Genomic DNA, 23,142 nt, shown 5'->3' with positions numbered 1-23,142 from the left:
GATTAAAGGGGGCGCCGCTGACACACTGGGAAAGGGGCTCAGGTCAACTTCGGGCGATAGTGAGGTCTTCCGATGCACCGGCCTCTCAGTACGTCTTGGCCCCGAGAAAGGTCCTGGTTTGACTTGATGTTTTCACAAGTCTGAGGGGTGAGGGGTGAGGGGTGGGTGGTGGAATCCCGTTGGAAGTCGGTCCGGTGGGGATGAGCCCCCGCGCCTTCTCCCGAGGGATCGAGCCCCGAGAAGCCCGCACGATACCTTCAACCGTGCCCCACAGGCCGCGCGGGGCTCAGACCTCGCGCTTCGCGGGCCGGGGCGGCTCCACCCTAGGCCCCGCCCCGTGACGCGAGGCCCCGCCCCCGAAGCTCCCGCTTCCAAGATGGCGGCAGCGGTTTCTTTCCGGCTGTCGGGGTGATGGTGAAGACTGGCTGCAGAAGGTCAGGTGTGTGGTCTGGGGCTGGTGGGGTGAGAGGCACGGGAGAAAGGTTCGGGAAATTGGGAAGGTGACAAGTTTTGGGTAAAGGCTGGAGACAGCCTTGAGCAGGGAGGGGGACGTAAGTGCAAGTATGGACAGAGGCCGGTGGGCTCACATTGCAAGGCAGAGCAAACGCAGGAGGAGATTGGGGTGGGATGAGGGTGCTCCGAAACAACTGGGCTGTAAGCCCCTGCAGAGCACTGACCACGCCCCTCTAGGTGAGCTAGCCCAGGTACCTCTGACAGGTTCTGCCCAGCCCTCCATCTCCCTATCTCATTTCACCAATAACCCCTGATCCCCACCTCCGATAGGACCGGGGAAAGGTAGAAAAAGGTAGGGGATGCTACCCCCATCCTATTCCCCGCCGCGCTGCAAGGTTGTTTGCATGCAGCTCCCAGGTGGTCACGCTCCCTGCACCTGCAGAGCTAGCTCCCAGAAACGTGAAGAACGGAAAGGAGCCAGTTTCTTCCGCCTCCCTGGGTTCTCTTGAGGCCACTCCACAGTCCTGTTAAGACTGCCTCACCCCCTGGCGAAAGTAAGATCTCCGATAGCTTCCCTTTCCCCACTCTCCAAACAGGTTGGTCCTGCTGGGGTGGAGGATGGTTAAATACAGAGTGAATCTGACACGCTAGAGGGTTACGGGGGAGAGGCAGGGACCTACCATCTACTGCTGCACCCCTTTTCTCTCCAACCACTTTCCCTCCCTTCCCCAACTGGGAAACCGGCTTCACCCTGATCCTCGTGTCTGCCCCTCTGCGGGTGGCTGGCTATCCTTGACCACTTCTGTTTCAGCTGGTCCTAAGATTGCTGTTGGAGTGCTGGATGGAGCCTTTCTCTGTCCTCTGTGACATTTCCAATTTTATATAATGCCTCACATCTCTGCTCCCCCGGGACCCCGTGGAGTCCCCGTGACCCTGAAGAAGACAGCTTGAACCTAGGTGAGTCTATCTCTACCCCCTCTAAAATTGGAAGGGAGGTTCTCCAGAGAATGCTCTGAAATGGCCTTGGGACGTGAATGATGTAAGCATTCTTGGGGACTGATAGTAGGTGATAGGAGTGGTTTGAGGGAGGGGTGGAGGAGAGTGAAACTTGGGCTGGAAGTGACAGGTGGTAGGTCTGATAGTGGTAGCATTCTATTTCTTTCCATACATCTGTGTGCTCCCTTCTGTGACTTTGTTCTTTTCCTCTTTACCCCTGGCACCGCCTTCATCCATGCCCAATGATCTCTTTCTGCTGGCTTGCTCTCTTCCTGCCTGCCCCAGCACTCTCCTCTCTCCCTCTCCAGACTACACCCCAGGATGCTGCGGAGGCTGCTGGAGCGACCCTGCACTCTGGCCCTGCTTGTGGGCTCCCAGCTGGCTGTCATGATGTACCTGTCGCTGGGGGGTTTCCGAAGCCTCAGCGCTCTATTTGGGCGAGAGCAGGAGCCGACATTTGACTACTCTCATCCCCATGATGTCTACAGTAACCTCAGTCACCTGCCTGGGGCCCCTGTTGCCCCAGGGGGCCCCCCAGCTCCTCAAGGTCTGCCCTACTGTCCAGAACGATCTCCTCTCTTAGGTGAGTGCAGAAGGAAGGCAGAAGTGAAGGCGAGGCCAAGGTGTGGGGACAGGGAGGCTTGGACAGGCATAGGATGGCAGGAGTGGGTCTTAGAACAGGAGGCTCACGTAACTGGAAGGGAGGCTGAGGTTGAGATAGAATGGACTCTAAATTTGGAGTTTTGACTGGGCTCTTGGGTTGAGCCACAGCCCACTTAAGGGCTCTTCTTGCCTTGGGCTAGGACTTGCTTCTTTTGTAGATCACTCCTAGTTTAGTGAGTTAGTTGGAAGTCCATCTGTTCTCTCCATCCCCTAACTGTAAGCTTCTAACCTTGTGAGGCAGGGGGAAGTTATGGAACCCTCAAATAAGAAGGTAGTCTAGGTAAGGAGCCTTCACCTTCCAGACTTTGCAAAGCTGTCCCAGTGATGGGGAACTCAAGGTCTTGTGAGGTGTCTGAGCAAGCCCTTGGGGGAGCTGAGCCCCAGAATAAGACTGCCAGGGACAGTTCTTCTTGCCCTTCTAATCCCTGACCTTGCCATTCCCTCCCAACAGTGGGTCCCGTGTCCGTGTCCTTTAGCCCAGTGCCGTCACTGGCAGAGATTGTGGAGAGGAATCCCCGGGTGGAACCGGGGGGCCGGTACCGCCCTGCAGGGTGTGAGCCCCGGTCCCGAACAGCCATCATTGTGCCCCATCGTGCCCGGGAGCACCACCTGCGCCTGCTGCTCTACCACCTGCACCCGTTCCTGCAACGTCAACAGCTTGCTTATGGCATCTATGTCATCCACCAGGTACCCCCAATTCCCATACCCTTCTGATTTTCTTTCTTATAAGGAAGCCTCAAACAAATTCCACTCCACTCTCATATAATGGATCCCTGAAATAATTTTAAGAGGGGCAGACAAAAAAAAAAAAAAGAGGGTCAGACTGTTGAATGTGAGAAAGCAGGGGGCTTCCCTGGTGGGGCAGTGGTTAAGAATCCACCTGCCGATGCAGGGGACACAGGTTCAAGCCCTGTCCGGGAAGATCCCACATGCCACAGAGCAGCTAAGTCCGTGCACCACAACTACTGAGCCTGCACTCTAGAGCCCATGAGCCACAACTACTGAGCCCGCGCGCCTAGAGCCCATGCTCCGCAACAACAGAAGCCACCGCGACAAAGAGTAGCCCCCGCTCACCGCAACTAGAGAAAGCCTGCGTGCAGCAACAAAGACCCAATGCAGCCCTAAAAAAAAAAAAAAAAAAAATACATACACAGACACACACACACACACACACACACACACACACACACACATATAAAAAGAAAGCAGCAGCTGGCACTGCTCTGCCAACGTGTTAGTCGCATACTTCTCCTTAAGGATATTCCCACTGTCCTATAATCTTCCATGATTTTTCCGTTCTTGAATTTGGAAGTGGATAGATTTGGGCTAAAATTCTGGGTTCTGCCACTTGTTCCATATGTCACCTTGAGCAGGATCCCCAACCTGCTAAAATGAGGCAAAGAGTGATAACTAATGTACCACCTGTTCCACATGGCTGGTTTGTTGTCGGGATTAAATGCTAAATAGCAGCATGTAAGTGTCAGGCACATACTGATGCTCAAAAAATTTTTTGTTGAATGAAAAAACAAAGACTTTGTCTTTCTCTTCATTCTCCTTGTCCCATATCCCACTTTGATTTCCCTCTTTTCACTTTTATGCTTCTTTTCCATGCTACCTATAGACCTAGTTTGGTCCTCCGCCATTATCTTCCAGGCTGGAAATGGAACATTTAACAGGGCAAAGCTGCTGAATGTTGGGGTGCGGGAGGCCCTGCGTGATGAAGAATGGGACTGCTTGTTCTTGCATGATGTGGACCTCTTGCCAGAGAACGACCACAATCTGTATGTGTGTGACCCCCGAGGACCCCGGCATGTTGCTGTTGCCATGAACAAGTTTGGATACAGGTAGAGGGCATGAGAGGGTACTGGAAGCAGGAATTCCACCACCCAGTGGAAGAAGGGGAGATGGCCCCCCAGAAGACTTGTGGAATCCAAGGATGTTTCTCTCCCCAGCCTCCCGTACCCCCAGTACTTTGGAGGGGTCTCGGCGCTCACTCCTGACCAGTATCTGAAGATGAATGGCTTCCCCAATGAATACTGGGGCTGGGGTGGTGAGGATGATGACATTGCTACCAGGTCAGACTCCTGCCACCACCTCCCTCCCTAACCCCAGCCTGGATCACTGTCCTGTGAGACCACCCCTAGCCATAGTCCTTTACCACTAACTTTTAGCTCCCTGGTGCTGCACTGTGCCCATTCCTCTCCCTTAGTCTTTTCAGTCTACCCAGGTCAGGCTTTGCATGCTGCTCCCCATTCTTTTATCCTTCAGTCTCTTAGATCTGGTTAGTAATGTCCCTGGGAGAGATCAGATCAGTAGACTATAGTATCATGGGATTCCAGAGCTGGAAAGGGGCCTAGAGACAGTTTAGTCCTGCCTCTGCTAGGGTTGCAGCCAAACCACACTTCCTTTCAGGGCTGGGAGAGGAGAGGCTCAGCTCCACATAGCCCAGAACCACTTTTTTTTAAAAAAAAAAAAAAGGCCTGGGCCATTGGCATGATGCCAACTTATTTTTAGCATGTGAAACATTTTGACCTTCAGCCTCAGCTGACCCAATTTCCTGTCATTTGACTATTTGACCTTGATATGCTGGACCCACTGCTTCTCCTCCCCCTTTGTCCTCGGGCATGACATCTCTATGAATTCTTGTCTTCTGTATGTGTGTAAAGCACCCAGCAATTTCTAAATGTATGTATTCTTTCAGTACCTTCCCAGGCTATCTTCACTTCTTGCTTCTGTGGGTCAGAGTGGGAGTTTGTTTCTTTCCAGGTCCTGATTACTTGGTTCCACTCTTTTCTTAACGTGAGTGGGGGGTAGGGGATGTGGCAGAGTACTCGTCTAAATAAGAATCGCTGAGCTTGGGTCTGTGACTCCCAGTCTTGCCCTCCCTTTCTGAGAAAATGGCTCCTCTCCCGGTCCTTGCCAGACTGCAGGGGCAGCTCCTGGGAGCCATTTAGGAAGCAAAGGTGGGAGGTGCAAATCTACCTCTGCCAATTGTTTAAAGGCCCCAGGGTGCCTGGCAGTAGGCCCTGAGGATCTGGATACATCCAGGCTTTTACATTCTCTTCAGCCATTTCTTTCTTTGTGTTTGACTTTCTCTCCCCTTCCAGTACTTGGCACTTCTTCTGCCTAGTTAGCAATAGCTGTTCTTTGTGTAAAGAAACGTGCAATTCCGTCCTTGCTAGCCTTAGCTCTTCTTGCTCACCTGTCAGCAGCTTTCTTCTGCTCTGGGTCCTCCAAGTTGCCCTCACTTTTCCCACAGGGTACGCCTGGCTGGGATGAAGATCTCTCGGCCCCCCACATCTGTGGGACACTATAAGATGGTGAAGCACCGAGGAGATAAGGGCAACGAGGAAAATCCCCACAGGTAGGATGGGAGGGCTGCCTGGGAATTATTACTGGATCCTCAGGATTCTGCACCCTAGCCAGGCAGTTCCTGAAGGTTCCTAGATTCCTGGCTGTTCCTTTCCAGGTCTTAGTCTCCAATCTCTAATCCTCAGATTTGACCTCCTGGTCCGAACCCGGAATTCCTGGACGCAAGATGGGATGAACTCACTGACATACCGATTGCTGGCTCGAGAGCTGGGCCCTCTCTATACCAACATCACAGCAGACATTGGAACTGACCCTCGGGGTCCTCAGACTCCCTCTGGTCCCCGTTACCCACCTGGTTCCTCCCAGGCCTTCCGTCAGGAGATGCTGCAGCGCCGGCCCCCAGCCAGGCCCGACCCTCTGCCTGCTGCCAACCACACAGCTCCCCATGGTTCACACTGACTCCTCCTTAATCATGAAACTGAATCAGAAGAGTTGTGTTCTCCCCACCCTCAGCTCCTCACTGCTCTTAGAGGGGATGTGGGGGAAATGAACTCTACTGCCGTGCTGGGGGCAGGGGCCTCTCCTCACTGCTGGACTGGAGCTGGGCTCCTCTAGCCCTGGGGGTCCCTCTTTCTAGGGTCGCCAGCCAGGGCTTATGACTGTGAATCCTTGATGTCATGATTTTCTGTGATGACTCCTAGGAGTCCCCTGCCCAGGGGGTAAGAGCAGGGCTGGACCCCAAATCCCTTCCTCTTCCATGGAGAGAAGAGTGTTCTGACTTCTCCCGGGACCTCTGTGAATATTTATTCTATTTATGGTTCCCAGGAAGTGTGTTTGAAGGAAGCCCCTCCCAGGGTACTTTCTGCCAGTGCTGGAGTAGCTCCCTCTTCTGGACCTTGCTCAGGGGGCTGGGATTTTGATATATTTTCTAATAAAAGACTTTGTCTTGCCTCTGCTCCTGCTTTCTGTATCCTAAGCACCCTTTACCTACCTTTGCTCACCCACCCCACCCACGCCCACAGGAGACAGAACAGCCAGACCAAGCCACGCTCCAGCATCTTTTATTTTCATGGGTGAGAGAACCCCTGTGAGCAGGGGCAGGAAGAAGTGGGGTTTGAGGATCAACTGTTAGGTTCTGTGCCCAGGACACGGGCTGCTGCCTGGCGCCCACTCTCTATACAATCATTGACAGCAACCCCCTCATACGAGGCTCCGGCCAGAGTCAAAGGCAGCTTCTGAGCAGCCAGGAATTGGGTAGCTGACTCTGGGAGGAAAAGATAAAAGGAATGTTACAGCTGGGGGTCTATTTTCACAGCTCTTCTCAGCCCAGCTGCTTTCCCAACTTACCCAGTTTTTGCCAGTGGCCTAAAGTATACTGGGGGATACAGTTCTGGGGAGAGAAGAGGGGATACAGGGAAAGATTATCACTGATGTCCCAGGCCTGGGTAGACAATGCCTCCAGTGGGTAGCTGAGGAGTGTTTACCTTGTGTAGATGGACCAAGCAGTGACTTGGTGGCTCCTTCAGTCCTAACTGAGTGGCAGCTGCTTTCTCTGCCTCCTTTTGGAACAGCTCCTGAGATAAGACACTGCCCCTGGCTTCTAATGTCCGTAACCAGGAACCTCCCAACATCACCTAAAGAGGGAATACGGCACTGACCAGCCTGGCCTTACTACGCTGGGGCACAGAGGAGCTCTTGGGAAACTCCCACTAAGCAAAGCTGCCTTCTCTCACAGTCACTCTGAGGCCAGGGGGACTCCCATCCTGCTCAGGGAAAGCAACTGAGTCATACACGATTCCCAGGATGCCTGGGTCTTCTGAGGATGGCACCAAATGTCCAAATCCCTAGAGAAAAGGAAGAGACTGGGTCAGGAGGGAAGAGTTCCAGTTGAGCCCACATCTCCCCTTCCTCTGTGTCACACCTGGACAGGCAGACGAGCTCCTCGGTACTGCAGATTCACCACAGCCACAGACACAGCAGTGATGGTACTCAGAGCGCGAGCCAGCGGTGCCGCCTCAGCAGGGAGCAGCTTGCTGAGCACTGGAGGAGAGCAGGCAGAGGCCTGCCTCAGGAGGCATTCACGCTTCAATTTTACCAACCCTCCTTGGGATTAGACTCCCACAGGGTTGACCAGTTCAGGGGCATGGCATGGTCCTGCTGGCCCAGAAAGAAGCTACGTTGCCTCAACCTGGTTGGAGAAGGGGAGGGTGACCACCACATTACCTGAAGCTGGAATGGCACTAATAATGTGGTCAGCCTCCAGGTTGCTGTCCCCTAGAGACACCTGAGAGGAAGAAAACATTTAAAAGACACAGAGGGCTTCCCTGGCGGCACAGTGGTTGGGAGTCTGCCTGCTGATGCGGGGGACACGGGTTCGTGCCCCCGTCCGGGAGGATCCCGCGTGCCGCGGAGCGGCTGGGCCCATGAGCCATGGCCACTGAGCCTGCGCGTCCGGAGCCTGTGCTCCGCAGCAGGAGAGGCCACAACAGTGAGAGGCCCGCGTACCGCAAAAAAAATAAATAAATAAAATAAAATAAAAGACACAGAGATCATGGGAATTTTGCCTTAGTTTCCCAGGCAGGAGAGAGACTGGGTGCTGACTCAGGATGAACAGACTAAGCAGTCAGCACAAAAATCATCCCCCCATTACTCCAGGAAGTGGGCCAGACAAAAGCCCGTGGGCTACTCTGAAATGTTTAGTGGAGCTCAGTGGTTCTTGCCCCTAGCTGGGAGCCACTTATATATATTCTATCCACAGGTTTGGATCAAACAGGTCTTGGAGGAAGTTCCACAAATAAGGCCTAGGAATGTGGAGTAGCCCATATTTAAATAGCTTCTAGGACAGGAGAACAAGGAGAAACTCCAGTCCTGCCGGCTAAAGCATTTAGACAAAGTTGGAAACTCTAACAGACAGGTTCATTACACTCCAGGGGGCTCTCCTACCTTCCAGCACCCTTCTGCTTCGAGGCTGAGCCCACAGACTGGCTGGCCTCTGAGAACACTGACACCCCTACTAGTCAGGTGGGTGTTAAGGGCCTGAGGCAATGTCTCCAGCCCTCCACGGAGTGACCACTGGCTCCAGCGCTCAGCCCGAGCCTGGCGAATAAGTGCTGAGTCTGGCTGTGGGCCCCGCCCTGCAGAGGAGGAAGTAGAGAAGAATCATTAAAATAACACACCTTGCTTCCAGTCCCTCACTCTGGCAGTCCTTAATATCTTCAACCCTTGAACCAACTCCCCCCTCACCTGCCCCCAGCAGCAGCCCCAATAATATGGATCGATGGGTTTGCTCAGCTTGGAAGAGACTGGGAAAGCAGGACCTGATGCTGAGCTCACGGCTGTTGCCTGCAAACACTCCACGGCAAAGACTGTCCATGGCTAGAGACGCCACCTTAAGGGTGAGACTGGGATTGAGAGGCCAAGGAATAAGTTGCACTAATTTCCACTGTCCCTGCTTGGCAGAGAATAGGGGTGGGGTGGGGTTTGGTTGGAAAGCAGTCCCACTATTACAGAAAGATGGAAAGGAAATGAAGGCATTCACCCCCAACACTGAGTTTGGGGGGGCTACTGGGTATGAAGAGAAGAGGGTGTTTTCAGATGATACAGAAGAGGCCCTAGTGGAAGGTTTCAGTATGGGGATCTGCAGCTGGTTTAGGAGGGGAGGGATTTGGGGGCTTCTGGGCGGTGTTACCTCAGGACCAAGGCGGCGCTGGGCGAAACTGTGCACAGTCTCATCAGGGTCTTTGCCCCGGGGCGTAGTCAACTCCTTCAGCCCAGCCCAAAACAGAGGTTTGGAGAAGGGAGGTGAAGGGCGGAGTAGCCCCCTGCATGGAGGAAGGCACAGTGAAGAGGGAGCTCTGATTTAACCCCCCAGCTCCAGGGGGTCATTTCCATTCATTTGGCCCCTTTTGCTGGGAGGGCTGACAAACTGGAAGATGAGGAAATGGAAAGGATGTGAGGATGGAAGCGGAGAAGGATGGCAGTAAAGAGGTGATAGCATTACCTGATGCCAGAGGGCAGGGCGTGCAGGGTGCCACCTACATACAGAAACCTATTCTGGGCAGCTGCATGGTCTCCACGGACAGGCAACACTTCTGAGTCCAAGCCAAGCTCGGAAACCTGCTCCACACGTCCTCAGAAAGAGCATAAACTAAGGAAAGGACTGACCACCAAATCTACTTGCTCCCCTTCACTGTATTCTCCAGTGAAGGTCCCTCCGTAACCTCTCCTAGGCATTCCACAAGCCGCTCACCATGAGCAGGGTCCGGGCTCCCAGGACTCCCGCCGGCCGAATTCCTCGAGGTCCAAGTTCAAAGACAGCACCATCTGGCCCTCGTACCGAGCGGATCCAGCCTCCCAGGCGCTCGCTGCCCTCCACCAATACCACCTGGGGACAAGAGGGAGACACTGCGGCCTATAGCCGCGGCCGCGGCCGCGGCGGCGTAAAGGGTCAGGAGGGGAATGGGGCGGCGCATTCCCTCTTGCTGGAAATGGGACAGGAGTATTAAAGGAGGCTCCCTCTGGCACGGAGGGGGGGGGCACTCACCTTGGGGGGACAAGGGGCCCGGCTCAGGTGGTAACTAGCGGCCAAGCCGCTGATCCCTCCGCCCAGCACGACCACGGTCCGGCCCATGGTGAAGCCTGCGGGTGTGGAGGCGATACGGACAGGCTGACCAGAAGCACCCTGCTCTCCAGAAGACCTGCGGGTTCCGCGTTCCACCCCCGGCCATTCGCTGCTTTAGGGGAAACTAAGGCCGAGCCCGCGGATGGGGTGGTGGAACTGTGAGGTCCCCGCCCAGGGCCTAGGACTCACCCACGAGAGGAACGAGAAAAATGAGGGGAAAGGAGGAGACAGAGGTCTCAACACATCATGCCGCCGGCGTCCCAGGGGCGGGGGCTGGGAGGTGGATAAGGGCCACACCCACGCTATCTGCTAGCGCAGGGCTCTGGGCTCCGACCTGCCGCCAGTCTTCTGAAGCGCTTTCCGTCCCGCCCGCCCCCACTAGGCCTAGAGTTTCAGTCCGCTGCCTCCACCGCCCGCCCCCCTCCCAGTTTTTCGGTCTCTCCGACTCTCCGTCCACTCTATTCTCGCGGCACACTCCCGACCTTACCTTCCTGCTCCTGGATTGGTGGGTCCTGGAAGGCCCCGATCACACTCACCAATGAAAACACTGAACCGGCAGCGGCTCCTCCTCCCGCAAAGGCGGAGAGTTGGCCCCTGTAGAAGGTTGCTCTGTGGAGCTGGAGGTTAGTTAACTGTTTCGATGCCAGGTTGGAGAGAGTAGCCGTATCCATCACTGACTTCCCCTCAAGGCTGGAGCGGCGAGAGCTGCGTGCTGGTTAGCATTCCCCAGCTCGAGCTTCCCAGGCCCAGCTAGGCTGAGAACCCTGGAGGGAAGGCCTCATGAGCTTTGGTTGTAGGGAGAGTAGATAGGGACACGGGAGGCTGGTCCGTGGGGAGGTGGCTCCATAAACAGCTCCTTGATGGTAGCAACAGCCTGGACCTACGGGAGTTAGGGCGGCCCGGCAACGTACCGTGTTTATCAACAGGGGCCCTTGGGCACCTCGCTCTCGAGGGGGCAGCCCCCTACGCCGGCAAAGCCCGTCTACCCAGTGCCTGCGCTCTAGCTCCAGGCTTCCCTACAGCTTCACGAGTCTCAGACTCGCCTTCCCTTTTCCTCCCAATGTAAACCTTCACTGCGTGGTCAAACCTTGGCATCAACGGGTCCTGGTCCGGCACCTCTATCCCCACTCCCACCCCCACGGCTTTGAGCGCGCCCCCATCTGTTCAGAAAGGGAACTGAGTCCCAGGAAGACTCCAATTCGGCCTAGTTCTGTATCTCCACCCCCTTTAAGCACAAATACAAATAAGGACATCATTTTTTCTTAATAAATTTATTCACAAAAAAAAGTGAGACTGTAGAGGGTCTGGGGGCTGTACACGGGCAGGGGCCTGGGGAGCTCTGTACATGGGGCTGGGAGACAGGGGAGCCTCCAGGTAGAAGGGTATTTTTTAATAAAAAAAATAATGGGAGGTACAACCACCCCCTCCCCCCTCCCCGATTAAAAAGACACAAAAATAGACGTCTCTGAGGTAAATGGGGAGCCTGGGGGCTTGAGGGTGTTGAAAGGGTTTCACAGGTGCCAGGGCTTAAAGGGGACGTCACAGGCACCGGGGTGGCTCCTGCATCAGTTGGTAGAACAGCACGTAGCCCTCACTGGATGCCACCTGGTTTTCACTGACAGGGGAGACACTAGGAAGAAGGGAGATGGGGAAGGAGGTGTGATCATTCCTGCATATTCCCCCCTCCCCACATGATCAACCTCACAGCATCCCGGTAGTGATGAGGAAAGACGCCCCCATACCCCCACACACACCCACCCACCGCCCGCCTTTTACCAGGCACTGTGCTCTCCTGGGGCTCCGTATTAGGGAAAGGTGTCAGGGCTGCAGCGGGAATGGGGCAGGAGTTGAATAGGAGGCTATTCTCACCGAGAGTCATTGTAGACATGCCAACCAGTCTGGCACCGGCACAGGGCTGTGTAGTGGCCATAGTGGACACTGCCCGAGTGGTTGCAAAGGGCATACAGCTGATATACGGGGCTTCCTTCGGGGTTAGAGATGACCAAATTCTATAGTCAGAGCTGTGCCCCACTCCCACTCTCTCCCTCCCCTTCACGGGAGCTCCTCAGGACCTTCCCTACAAGACTCACCGGCTTTGTCACTGGCAAAGTCCCCTAGGCTCAGTCGCTGCAGCGGGAAGTCTACACCTACTGAACTTTTCTTGATGGAGCCCCGGGAGGCGGAAAATCGATTAAGATCTAAGCTCTTGTTAAGGAGAATTTGGGAGGCAGAGGGCCTCTGAGGGGGGCTGAGGAATTGAATGTTGTCCACTCCCCTCCCTGAACACACATGGGGAGCTTGGTAGGGAAAGGTGGAGTGGCAGGCTTTTCCTAAGGAAAACTGAATTCCCAAATGTCCAACCTCTGCAAACATGGGGAATGAGGAAAAAGAATGAATGGGAGAAATAAGAATTTGAAGATTAGGATACGGAGCACGAGGATTCGGGGGAATCTTTGTACTGTCAACTTTTTGGTACTTCGTGTTTTCTGCCGACATTGGTCACACACCTGAGTAAATGTCAAATAATATAAGGTTAACGTGCTCCTCACCTCCGTTGGCTTTTCTGACACCCTGACTCACATACAAATTTACTATGCTCCCTATTACTTCTGTATCCTCTGGGCCACTGCCCTCTGCCCTGGGAATCCCAGGACATATCTGAAACTCCTACACAAACCCAGACATATATAAGTGTTATTCTTCATACTAAGGCATCATGCAACCCCTTTTACCCTTATGGAGCCCCCCCAGGTCTCCCACCCTTACTATATCCCTCGTGAACCCACACATACTGGGGCATTCTCCGATTCTAGCTCTTCTTCCTTGGTGAAAAGGCTGAAACAATCCCGCAGAGACACCTTGCCCCCAGCAAATCCTTTCTGGGGGGAAAGGAGAGTGAAGGGTCAGCATGTTCTGAATTTCCTTTTCCAACTCTTCTCAATTAATCCAAGCTTCATTTCTGCTCCAGAGACCCACAGGGTTCCCTCCCACACTGGGGGTGGGTAGGGTTGGGTCACAGAACCCATGTCCCATCCACCCCTGGAATCTTCTGGAATCCCACCTTGGGGATGGGCAGGGACAGGTCACAAAAAACCTCGAAGGTCGTGGAGCGATACCCACAGGACTGGCACTTGAGACAACTTTTCAACTGGCCCACAAACAGGTCTAGATAGAAGCAAAGGGGCAGGAGAAACAGTCATTGTGGGATGCCTGAGATGCTTCCTTGGATTCCCATCTCTTCCCACCCGTTTGCCTGACGCTTCCTTTCCCACCACCGACACTCCTCACAAACCCCTCACAACTTCTCCACATTTTTGTCATCCAGTCTTATTCCCACACCCCTGGATAGGATTGATTTTTTTCTGCCAAGCCCGCATCCCCCACACACTAACTTTCCCCATCACTTTGTCTCGTTCCATACCCACAATCTTGCTGTCCTCTCGCTCCAGGTAACGCTTCCACATTAGGTTGGCTCGGTCGTCATCGCTAGGACAGATCAAGGGAAGTGGGGAGCACCCATGAGACAGCAGGAACACCGGGCACCCCCAACACCACTGAAATGATCCACAGAGCCCTGTACCCCACCCATACCCCAGCTCCTTCTCTAAATTTCAAGAAACAGACAAAGGAGTAATGCTTCAGAAGACTTTCCGGGGAAATCCAAGGTGAGAGGAAAAGAAAGGAATGTCGACAAGGGACGAACATGCCGTCTTCCTCCACCTGGCTTCAGACCCCTTAGGTACCTTGTAAATTAATTATCCCCTCCTCCGTCAATATGGTGACAGCCATAGCACTGTCTTCTGCCTCCATCTGTGCCCCTCAGCCTCCCTCCTCCTCCTGCCTTCTTCCTACTTCTGCACTGCTTCTCAAACCATTTTCTGAGCTAAGTATTTCCTTGGACACTACATCCTCAATCTTGACTAGCTTACTTCTGTGAAGGATGAATGCTGCTGATAAACTACTGCGGAGGAGAAGGAGGGGAGCAACCTTACCTTAACTCAGGTTCTTCTAGCAGAGCCCCTCCACGGCGGGGTTGGGAGGGAGCTGGACTATTGGCCAGGACTGGCGGAGCCCGGCGGTCTCGTCGGTTGATTTCGAGGTGCAGCCGCTCCATGAGGAGCTTCAGAAACTCTTGGGCATCCTGCTGGCTGCAGTCAGACAAAGAACATGGGCAACCGACCCCTGCCTAGTCCACAGTCACTAACCCCTGTCCACACTTCCTGGATGAATAGCGTCTCAAGGCTCAGAATGATGCTGCTTGGCCCTACCCCCAGACAAGGTCAGAGAGAAATCCCATACCCTCCAGCTCTCCCACCTGTATCCAGAGAAGGAGGGAACGTATTTCTGGAAGACAGCTCGGAATCGAGTAGGATTCACAGCTTCACAGGAGTCAGGGTGCCACAGGGCACCAATCACATCTGCAAAGGCTATTAGGGTGGGAGTGGGGAAGGGAAACAGTGGTTAATGACTAGAAGAGGGAAGCAAGAGGAGGCTTAGAAGGTGGAAAACAACCTCTAGGAAATCAGGCACTGGGAAAAACAGATACACCTGCCAGCTTTCAGGGTTGGGCCACTGGCACTGGCAGATGGACCTACAAGGGTTTGGGGAAAAGAGGACTTGAAAGAAGGGAGCAGGAGTTGTCGCCCCACCTTCAGTGAGCTCTTGGGCTCGGCCCCCTCCAGGCACCTCTTGCCGGAAGTCCCTTCGCAGACAGAAGTCCCGAAGAGGCCGAGTGCTGCTCAAACACTGTAGCACAGCATTCAGGAAGCACTGGGGAGCAGTAAAGACAGTGCCATTACCTCCCCAGACCAGTGCCTAGGAAGCCTTAGGAGAACTTCAGTGCTGTCCTTCCCCAAGTTTCCCTCCCCATGCCTGCCTCCAACACCAGTTCACATTCCTGTTAGGAAAGACAGGAGAATGGCTCTCACCGTGTTCCCCAGGTTTCGGAGGCCAACATGACCAGAGCCCAGAAGCAGTGTGTGATGAGCCTGGAAGGTCAGAGTACAGTCAGCACGTTCCCATATATCCCACCTGGCGCTTTAACCTTTCAACAGCATGCTGCCCACTGCCTTCCCCACCCCATCCTTCACCCCCAAACTCTACACTTTTTCCGTCACTGGGTATTAGGGTCTCCCTACCTCAATGACCATGAGCAGTAAGCCTAACACAGCTGAGTGTACCACGGACTCAGCCATGGCTGTCCCACCTATTCCCCACTTACTCCTCTGCCCAGCTAGCCGGCGATGCAGCTCCTGGGGCAACTCCCCAAGCACTGTCATGGTTGCCCAGCTGCTCCCCACCCCCACCTTGCTACCCCCAAGGCCCCCTCCTGCACCCGTGGCCCCTTCCTGCACCCTCTCCTGATGGCTCCAATTGCAATCAGCCTAGCTCACTTAGCTCGGGAAATGGGCAACCGCACGAGCTCAGATGTTCTGAGCCTGCCCCTCTTCAGCTCCAGAGATTAATTAGGCCTAGGCAGCATCCTAGGAGACAAGGTACAGCAAGGGAAGGTAAGGGCCTGGGGACCCAAAGAATTCCAAATGGTTTATTCCTTGGGGACTGAAATGGCACACCATTCTGGGGAGTCACAGACAACCCTGGAAAGGGTCTATGAGGCTTAAAGTTACTTAAATAAGGGAGAGGAGAGTCCAAACTACTGAAATGAAGGGAGTGAAAAAGGAACTTGGCAAAAAGGGGAAAGGAAAGCCATATGATGGCAAGAAAGCTGGAGGCATGGAGGAACATGAGCATGGAAGGCGTGTGCTGGCAAGTCCTCACCATCTTGTCATCGGCGTAGAAAGGTTCAGAGGGCCGGGCAGATATCACGTGGAAGGAGCCATGGGAAGTAGGGGGCTCTGTCCGTATGCTGAACAAGGTGGGTGGCCCAGAAAAGCCCCCAAGGCGGCGGAGAGAGGTGCTACGTCTCAAAGTGGGTGGCTCAGGCCGGAGAGCCAAGCGGCTCAGTGCAGCCCCTAGCTCTCCAGTGCCGCGGTGCCCTCCCAAGGCAATCCCCATTGGACGCAAGTCCCCACTGCTCACAGACTTGGAACGGGCTAGGTTGGTCCTTGATGGGAGAGGCAGAGCCACAGTTGGGGGTGGTGAGCCAGGCAGGGGAACTCCATGATCTGCCCGAAGCGGGCCTCTGGGACGAGGGCCTGAGGTCCGTCCCCGTCCCAGCTCCAGTTTCTTGAGCCGTTCCTCAGGGGGACCTGGCCTAGGAGGCAGAGGTCGTAACACAGGGTTCGGCCCAGGGCCTGGGTTTCGGCGCTCCTTGCTCCGGGCCCTGGGAGCAAATGGTAGCTTGGATCCCACTCGGGGCTGGACATTAAGAGGTGGCTCTCGGGTCCGTCCCAGGCGGTGCTCAGAAGCCTGGGGCATTGTGGACACCACAGGCTGGACCTGAGAGGAGAAGAGACGATCAGCGTTTGAATATGGAGGGAGGCGGGAACCTAGGCTGCCATACTAGCTACATGCATGGAGGGCAGGAACCATGTCTAGTGTATCAATCATTGTATCCCCTGTGTCTAGTATAGTGTTTGGTACAAAGTAAACACTTAGTATCCATTGAGTAAATGAATGAATGAATGATAGCAGGCAGGGCTTTGACTCTTTCTACATTCCTCACGCCCTTCCTGCAGAATATTGCTTTACTGGAGAGCCAATGATAAAGAGTTCCTATCTTGGCTGTCTTTATAATCTAGGTGCTCATGAAGGTTCCCCCATACCTGCCTAGTCAAGTGGGATGTGCTCTGGGTCACTTGGGACCTCTGGTCAAATAGCGGTGTGGATGCAAGTATAACAGCCCCAAGGACAGCATTCCATTCTCAAACCCCTGCCCCTCCTGGCTGCAAATGAAGCACACTAAAAAGGTTACTCCCTCCCCCACCTCTGAGCTCCAAAGTGGTGTTGGGGCTCAGGGGCTGTGGCGGGGAGGGAGGACGAACTAACTCCCTGACCCCTAATCTCTGCACATCTCCCACCACAGGAGGTTTCAACCGGGTCCGCCCCCCTCGAGGGCAGAAAGGCCGAGGCTGCTGATTGGCTACGGGGTCCAGCGGCATATTCTACACGATCCATGGATGCTGGTCCCTCCAGCCCAGTTCTCGCAGGCCTGCCGGGCCCCCAGCACCTCTGCTTTTGGGGTGGGCGATCTCTCGGGTCTGGAACAGTCTTCCCTCGGCACCCCCACACCATAACGCCCCGGACCGTACCTGTCCCCGGGTGAGGCGGCGGGGTAGGCCAGCCGGGGCCAGGCCCCAGCTCAGGGCCACCCCCTACTACCCTCGTGCAGCGCCCCCGCGGGCCCGGCTGCAGCTTTAGCCGCAGCTAGTGCCCAGATCTCTCCCACCGCAGGGGCCGCCGCCATCTTTGTTGGTCCCGCCCGGCCACCGGCCGCCGGCTTCACTGTCTCTCAGAGCGCCTGCGCACCCACACTCAGACTCCGCCCACCGGCTTCCTCGGCGCTTGCGTGAACCCGCCCCCTAGGCTCCGCTGCCGACACCATGGAAACACAGCCAACTTTAGGACCGCCAGTTCCCAGCTTTGGCAAGAATTGTCTTTAAACCGTCGCTCCAAAGCAAGTCCCTAAAGTAGAGTCCCATCGCCCCACCCCGTGGCTCTAAAGGATATAGATCTGACAATCGTAGTATGGCCCCCCGGCTTGCAGCACAGATCCTTCCCAGGGAGCAGGGGTACGAATGCAGGGCCTGGGTCCAGCCCACAGACCAGTGAAGTATCCACATAGGGTTGGGAAGATCCCTGGAGAGCAGGGAATACTGGCCCTGCAAAACCAGTTGTCAAGCATCTTGCAGGCTAAAGCGGTAGGCTCCCTGCTAAAGGACAAAAGCAGATCTCAGCAGCAGGGAGAACAGTCAGGATTTCCTTTCATTCCCCAGCTCCAGAACAGAGCATCCTCCATTTCCCCTTCCCTCCCGAACTAGTATAGTTGTACATGTGCCTTGGGTCTTAGCCTGCTGACCCTAAGCCTGCTCACCCTCTATTAAGAGCCACCAATGAGAACCACAAGCCACAGGAGGAAGCAGCTTTTATTGATGAGTTATCTCCAGAAACCAAAAAGACTATGCACCCACTTTCAGTCACCCCCTATCCCTCCAGGACCTCACACTGCTCCACCTGGACAAGGGATATAAATTGCCTTTTGGTTTTTCAAGGCCCTAGTCTTTCTTCCTCCTGTGTAGCCCAACTTAGAAATTCAGCAGCAATACCGTTGTTTTTTTCAGCAGTGTCTGCTGCAACTGTTGGTACTTAGTAACAATTATGGGTGAAGGGGTGTGGGGGGAAGTGGTTAGATGAGTAAAAAGAATGATGCAGAGGAAAACAGGAACGTAGCCTATGGAAGGTCCCTCTGTCCTGCCTCAGTGGATTGATCCTTCATTGGCTGCATTTCTCTTTATGCTGAATCACTCCCTTCTGAATCAGATCGGGGATTTCCACTGCCAGCCACGGACCCAGCTGCAATACAAGGGAGACCCTGTGAGATTACTACCACCCAATCAATGCCTCTTATTCCATCAGAAGCTCCTTGCTAGAGATATTCTAGGAGAGCACGCCCAAAGGAAAACACTGTTATTCCTTGTTTACTCTCAGTTACTTTTCTTATACCACTCAGGACCTAACCCCTTCTCCCCTTATATACCAAATACTCCAAACTTACCCCCAGAGCCATGAGATGAGCTAGTCCAAACTTAGGCACATTCCTGGCCCACAAAGGCTTAAAGTGATCAGTCAGGCATATTTTGCCACCCCTGTGAGAGGGACAAGATGATCAGAAGGTGTTGACATGCAAGGTATACCATAAAGCACAGCAGGCTCTTGAGAGCACAGGAAGACTACTGGTGATCGGAATTGAGAACAAGGTCAGCTAAGTGCTTCGCCCAGGCTTGGCAGAGGGAGACCTGGAGTCTCTCTAGGCCTGCAGACTCTGGGAAAACTCCTGCCTCAGAGAGTTCTTCCCCAAGGCCTTCTTTGACCTCTTCCCATCTCCTATTCAGTCCTACCTGTACATCTTTGCTGTTTTTCCATCCAGTTCAGGGACTGCGATTTCTGGAGCAGTAGTGGGATATGTGATAGGAATCTGGAAGAATTATAAAGCTTTAATAAAACAGAATCAGAACAGAAAGGAAATAATCTAATCAGATATACACACTTCTTGGTTGAACTGAAATCTTCCATAAACTCATCAAGCAGCAGTCACACACCAGGATTCTGGACATGGAGATGAATAACTATAACCTACGCTTGTTTCAAACCTCAGCTTTTCCCTCCCATTTAAAAAGTTATCTTTGGTCCCTCCTGGTTAGCTTGCTAACAATCACCTAATCCCTCCTGTTCTACTAACCTCCATAATTCCCACTCCATCATACTCACGTCAAACTCGATGTCAAACTCATATTTGAGGAGGTCATGGATGTACCAGCATTTTCCAAACCACCTGTAACACAGACCAAACCTCAGTGCAATTTTCCCATTCTTCTAATACTCAGATGACATCTTCTTGGCTTAGGTCACCAGCCTGGGAGACTCGTGGGTTGGGAATTGGGGAACTCTGGAGTTGTGGGAGTGGAGACCAGAAAGGGGCAGGAAAGGCCTAGCAGTGGGCTCTGGGACACCAAAATGCTCAAGCTATGTGGCATCCCCACCCTCACACCTCCCAAGAGGGTCTGCCTACCGAGTCCCTTCCTTGTTGGACTCCAGTCGGAACCAATCATTGTCTGCATTCTTGTTGTTCTCCACGTACTAAAAGTAAGAGAGTGAGGTCATTGAGGGGAGTGTTGAGGTCAAGGGCAGTCCCCCTTCCCTCAAAAGAAAAGTGTGTGATTACTTCCTCTCTTAAGCACCCATATGCTGATGACTTTTAAATCTTTATCTTTAATCTAGAGCTTTTCTCAAAGCTTCAACTCCATTATCCAACTGTGTATTGAAATTTCTACCTTCATTCCACAGGTACCTCAAACTTGGCAGTCCGTTTCCCTCTAGTCTTTCAGACTTGTTTCTCCACTGCACCAATCTCAGTTGGCAGTATTAGCATTCAGTCACCCAAGCCAAAGACCTGGGAATCATCCTTGACCCTCCTTCTCCTTTACTCTACAAACCAATCTTTTACAACGTCCTGCTGATTTTACCTTCTGAATATTCTTTAAATCTACCTCTCCTATCTTCACCATAACTCCCAAGTTTAGAGATCATCATCTTTCTTTTGCCTAGATTAATGACAGCCTCCTAACTTCAATCTTATCCCTGTCAATTCTATTTTCCTCTCTACTGCCAGTGACTGATCTAAACCCAAATCTCATCGTGTTACTCCTCCGCTTAACATCCTTTAAAGGTATCCCAATGCCTCCAAGATAAAATTCAAGTGCTCAAATCTATTTGTCAAGCCTTATCTACCACTCCCTGCCACACTTTGATGCTCTAACAACTCTGATCTACTTGTGTTTCTTCATATATGTCATGGTGTTTCTAGCTTCTATGACTGCTCATGCTGTTCCTTTTGCCTTGAATGTTCTTCTCTTACCTTCATGTTTTATCAGGCCAACTTATGTTCACCCTTTAAGCCTCAGCTCAAGCATTGCCTCTTCTAGGAAACCTTCCCTGACCAGACCCAAGCTGGATTTCGGTATCTCACTTCCTGCTTCAAAACATCTTAGCAATTTCTCAGACTCCTTCTCCCTGTTTCTCCACATAATGTATTATCATGATATGTTTCTGTCCACCTCCGTAGGCTCAATTTTATTCGGCTTTGGATGCCCTTCCTAGGTACTTGGTGTACAATAAATGTTTTTTAGTGAATGAATACACGCATCAGGAAAGCTGCTAGCCTTTGAAACAGAGACCACCGCAAGAAAGTCAAATTTTCTTCTCCTTCCACAGAAGGGAGATTAGCTCAGAAGATGGCTCGTTCCTAACCCTGAGCTCAGCTCCTTGTCTCTCTGCAACTAATATCTACCTGAATTTTTAGCTCTAACGTGGATTCCTCCCTCAGAACAAGTGAAAGAGGGAGCGGAGAGACGCGGACCGGGACTTAGGGCTCCAGGAATTCCTTTTGACCACCTCCCCTACATCCAGGAGAGCAATCACCTGGGGCCAGGAGGACACGTCATTCTCCGGGGCGGCATATCCCCCAAATAACTGCTGCTTTCAGTCAGAAAGTCTGGCGCCACCGTGGCTCCTAACCTGAGTCTCTTGGGAGGCACCTCCTCCCCACCGCGCTTCCCTAAGTCTCCCAGCCCCGCAGTCGTCCAATATCTATGAATTCGTAAAGTTAAACTTTAAAACCGGAAGCGGCTTCCACACGGAGCCTATTCCTAAGGACACCAGATTACCCGCAACCCTTTTGCGACGCGGTTGGCAGTAGAACCACAACTGACCCGGATAAGAGACTGATATTCCTCCTTGAGTCTCTGCACCCACAACTCCCGATCTCGAGGTCCGGCATTGGTCTTCAGCACCGGGATCTCAGACACGACACGCCGGGTGGCCTCATCCGCCATCTTGGACCAGGGCGCAAGAGAAACACGGAAGTGGTATTACCTGCAGTTTACATTCAGGGCGCCTCCATCTTTACTACTGGACGATAGGGAGTTGGGCTGCCTTGAAACTTCTTTGAATACGATCTTTATTTTATAGTAACGAAGAGAAATTTGTCACCTGATCACTTGCTTATGGGTGCAACGAGAAGAAAAGAATGGAAACGAATGTCTCTGTCCTGAATATAATTAAACCGCAGATTGCTCAAAGGGTGACTTCCGCTCATGCTCAGAGACGTAATCTCAGAAAACGCTTCCGGACACTTGAAGAGTTGTTACAATTTCAGGCAGTTCTAGGCTCTCTTCCGGACGCTGTCATCCTAAAACGCGCGATTCACATGTTTCGGCTTCGAATAAACTTCTTTAACTTATTGTAGTTCAGCTGAGATAGCGGGGGGCCAATGCAGTGATCCATTAGGAGGGTAGTAAACTCCTGAGAATTGTTGGGAACCGTGGAGAATCAAAGTATATACAGTCTCAGCCCTGAACCGTTAACACAATTGAATTAGAAAATTCTTAATAAATGCCAAAGGAGTTTAGAGGTCACGGGAAGACTTGCCTTAGTGTAGCTTAGGTATTTGGGTCTGGAATGAACTCATCTAGGAAGGAATCATGTCTCTTTAGTGCATGGCACACAGTAGGTACCCAGTAATCCTTTTGCGAAATTTGTATCTTCCAGTTGATTTTTAAACCTAAGCACATTATTTTTGGCCTTAACTTACATATCTTGTTGCAGTGTTAATCGTTCCAACCCATGGCAGTAATTTTGGATCAAATCCCATTAATCATCAATTCTATAGTCTATCTACAACTTTAATTTCTAATGGCTGAAAACTCCAGTACAGTGTTGAGATGAGACAACCTTGTCTTGTTCTGATTTTAGAAGGGAAAGCATTGTCTCTTCCTTAAGTATGATGTTACCTGTAGGCTTTTCGTGGATGCCCTTTATCAAGTTAAGGAAGTTCCCTTCTCTTCCTAGTGTTGAAAGTTTTTATCATGAATGGATATGGATTTTTTTCCCAAACTCTTTTTCTTTATTCACTGAGATGATGATGTGGTTTTTGTCTTTTATTTGCATGCTATATATTTCTTTCTTTGAAATATTGGATATTGGATAAGGGTAAGGCAAAGCTTGTAATATCTCACTAGAGTTCTTTCTCCTAGAGAAATAAAGATTTATTCCATTTAGGGTGTAGGCTCTGTGGTGTGGTAGAGTGCAGAGATTCGGAATGAGGCTTGCAATTTAATTGTCATAAGACTTTAGAGACGGGGGAGAGAGAAATGGGGAAACGTAGGTCAAAGGATACGAACTCTCAGTTATAAAAAGAATAAATTCTGAGGATTTAATATACAGCATGGTGACTATAATTAATAAAATGGTATCGTATGTTTGAAAGTTGCTGAGAGTAGATCTTAAGCATTCTTAACCACACATGTGTAAACTATGTGAAGTGATGGATGTGGATATTGATCTTGGTAATCATTCCTATATATATATATATATATATATATATAAAACTATCACATGTATATGATTTATATGTATATCAA

At 52.3% G+C, this 23,142-nt stretch overlaps 4 protein-coding genes across 11 annotated transcripts; 1 reads left to right on the top strand and 3 right to left on the bottom strand.

The window, feature by feature from the left end:
• The first annotated feature begins 348 nt into the window (after nt 1–348).
• B4GALT3 (beta-1,4-galactosyltransferase 3) lies at nt 349–6,375 on the top strand. 2 transcript variants are annotated; one of them, XM_060032956.1, is made up of 9 exons: nt 357–439; nt 864–1,007; nt 1,265–1,410; nt 1,758–2,032; nt 2,564–2,799; nt 3,766–3,956; nt 4,065–4,187; nt 5,372–5,476; nt 5,610–6,375. In XM_060032956.1, exons 4-9 carry the CDS (start codon nt 1,771–1,773, stop codon nt 5,881–5,883), a joined length of 1,191 nt encoding a protein of 396 aa, XP_059888939.1. In that variant the 5' UTR covers nt 357–439; nt 864–1,007; nt 1,265–1,410; nt 1,758–1,770; the 3' UTR covers nt 5,884–6,375. The 2 variants fall into 2 exon arrangements, with proteins under 2 accessions (XP_059888948.1, XP_059888939.1); XM_060032965.1 differs by lacking the exon at nt 864–1,007 and having other exon boundaries at nt 349–439.
• A 94-nt stretch (nt 6,376–6,469) lies between these two features.
• Nucleotides 6,470–10,461, bottom strand: PPOX (protoporphyrinogen oxidase). 7 transcript variants are annotated; one of them, XM_060032909.1, is made up of 13 exons: nt 10,235–10,456; nt 9,968–10,062; nt 9,674–9,808; nt 9,425–9,540; nt 9,113–9,245; nt 8,668–8,812; nt 8,368–8,558; nt 7,648–7,708; nt 7,346–7,464; nt 7,158–7,268; nt 6,909–7,058; nt 6,772–6,814; nt 6,470–6,688 (listed from the first exon to the last, which is right to left on the bottom strand). In XM_060032909.1, the coding sequence occupies exons 2-13, from the start codon at nt 10,052–10,054 to the stop codon at nt 6,546–6,548; spliced, it is 1,434 nt and encodes a 477-aa protein (XP_059888892.1). In that variant the 5' UTR covers nt 10,055–10,062; nt 10,235–10,456; the 3' UTR covers nt 6,470–6,545. The 7 variants fall into 7 exon arrangements, with proteins under 7 accessions (XP_059888892.1, XP_059888879.1, XP_059888900.1 ...); XM_060032896.1 differs by having other exon boundaries at nt 8,668–9,245; nt 10,235–10,461; XM_060032917.1 differs by lacking the exon at nt 9,425–9,540 and having other exon boundaries at nt 9,674–10,062; nt 10,235–10,450.
• Nucleotides 10,462–11,312: 851 nt separating this feature from the next.
• On the bottom strand, nt 11,313–17,589 carry USP21 (ubiquitin specific peptidase 21). The gene is made up of 13 exons (XM_060008928.1): nt 17,257–17,589; nt 15,824–16,444; nt 14,974–15,033; nt 14,695–14,815; nt 14,361–14,472; nt 14,038–14,193; nt 13,467–13,531; nt 13,107–13,210; nt 12,838–12,924; nt 12,474–12,552; nt 12,136–12,243; nt 11,915–12,029; nt 11,313–11,675 (listed from the first exon to the last, which is right to left on the bottom strand). Exons 2-13 carry the CDS (start codon nt 16,421–16,423, stop codon nt 11,585–11,587), a joined length of 1,698 nt encoding a protein of 565 aa, XP_059864911.1. The 5' UTR covers nt 16,424–16,444; nt 17,257–17,589; the 3' UTR covers nt 11,313–11,584.
• A 483-nt stretch (nt 17,590–18,072) lies between these two features.
• On the bottom strand, nt 18,073–21,804 carry UFC1 (ubiquitin-fold modifier conjugating enzyme 1). Its single transcript, XM_060032877.1, has 6 exons — nt 21,433–21,804; nt 19,734–19,801; nt 19,433–19,496; nt 19,063–19,139; nt 18,720–18,810; nt 18,073–18,517 (listed from the first exon to the last, which is right to left on the bottom strand). Exons 1-6 carry the CDS (start codon nt 21,553–21,555, stop codon nt 18,437–18,439), a joined length of 504 nt encoding a protein of 167 aa, XP_059888860.1. The 5' UTR covers nt 21,556–21,804; the 3' UTR covers nt 18,073–18,436.
• Between the last annotated feature and the right edge of the window lie 1,338 nt (nt 21,805–23,142).

This window comes from Delphinus delphis, chromosome 1 (assembly GCF_949987515.2).
Source record: "Delphinus delphis chromosome 1, mDelDel1.2, whole genome shotgun sequence".
Taxonomy (NCBI): Eukaryota; Metazoa; Chordata; class Mammalia; order Artiodactyla; family Delphinidae; genus Delphinus; species Delphinus delphis.
The sequence above is the reverse complement of the archived record's forward strand: the minus strand, read 5'-3'. Positions and strand labels throughout refer to the sequence as shown.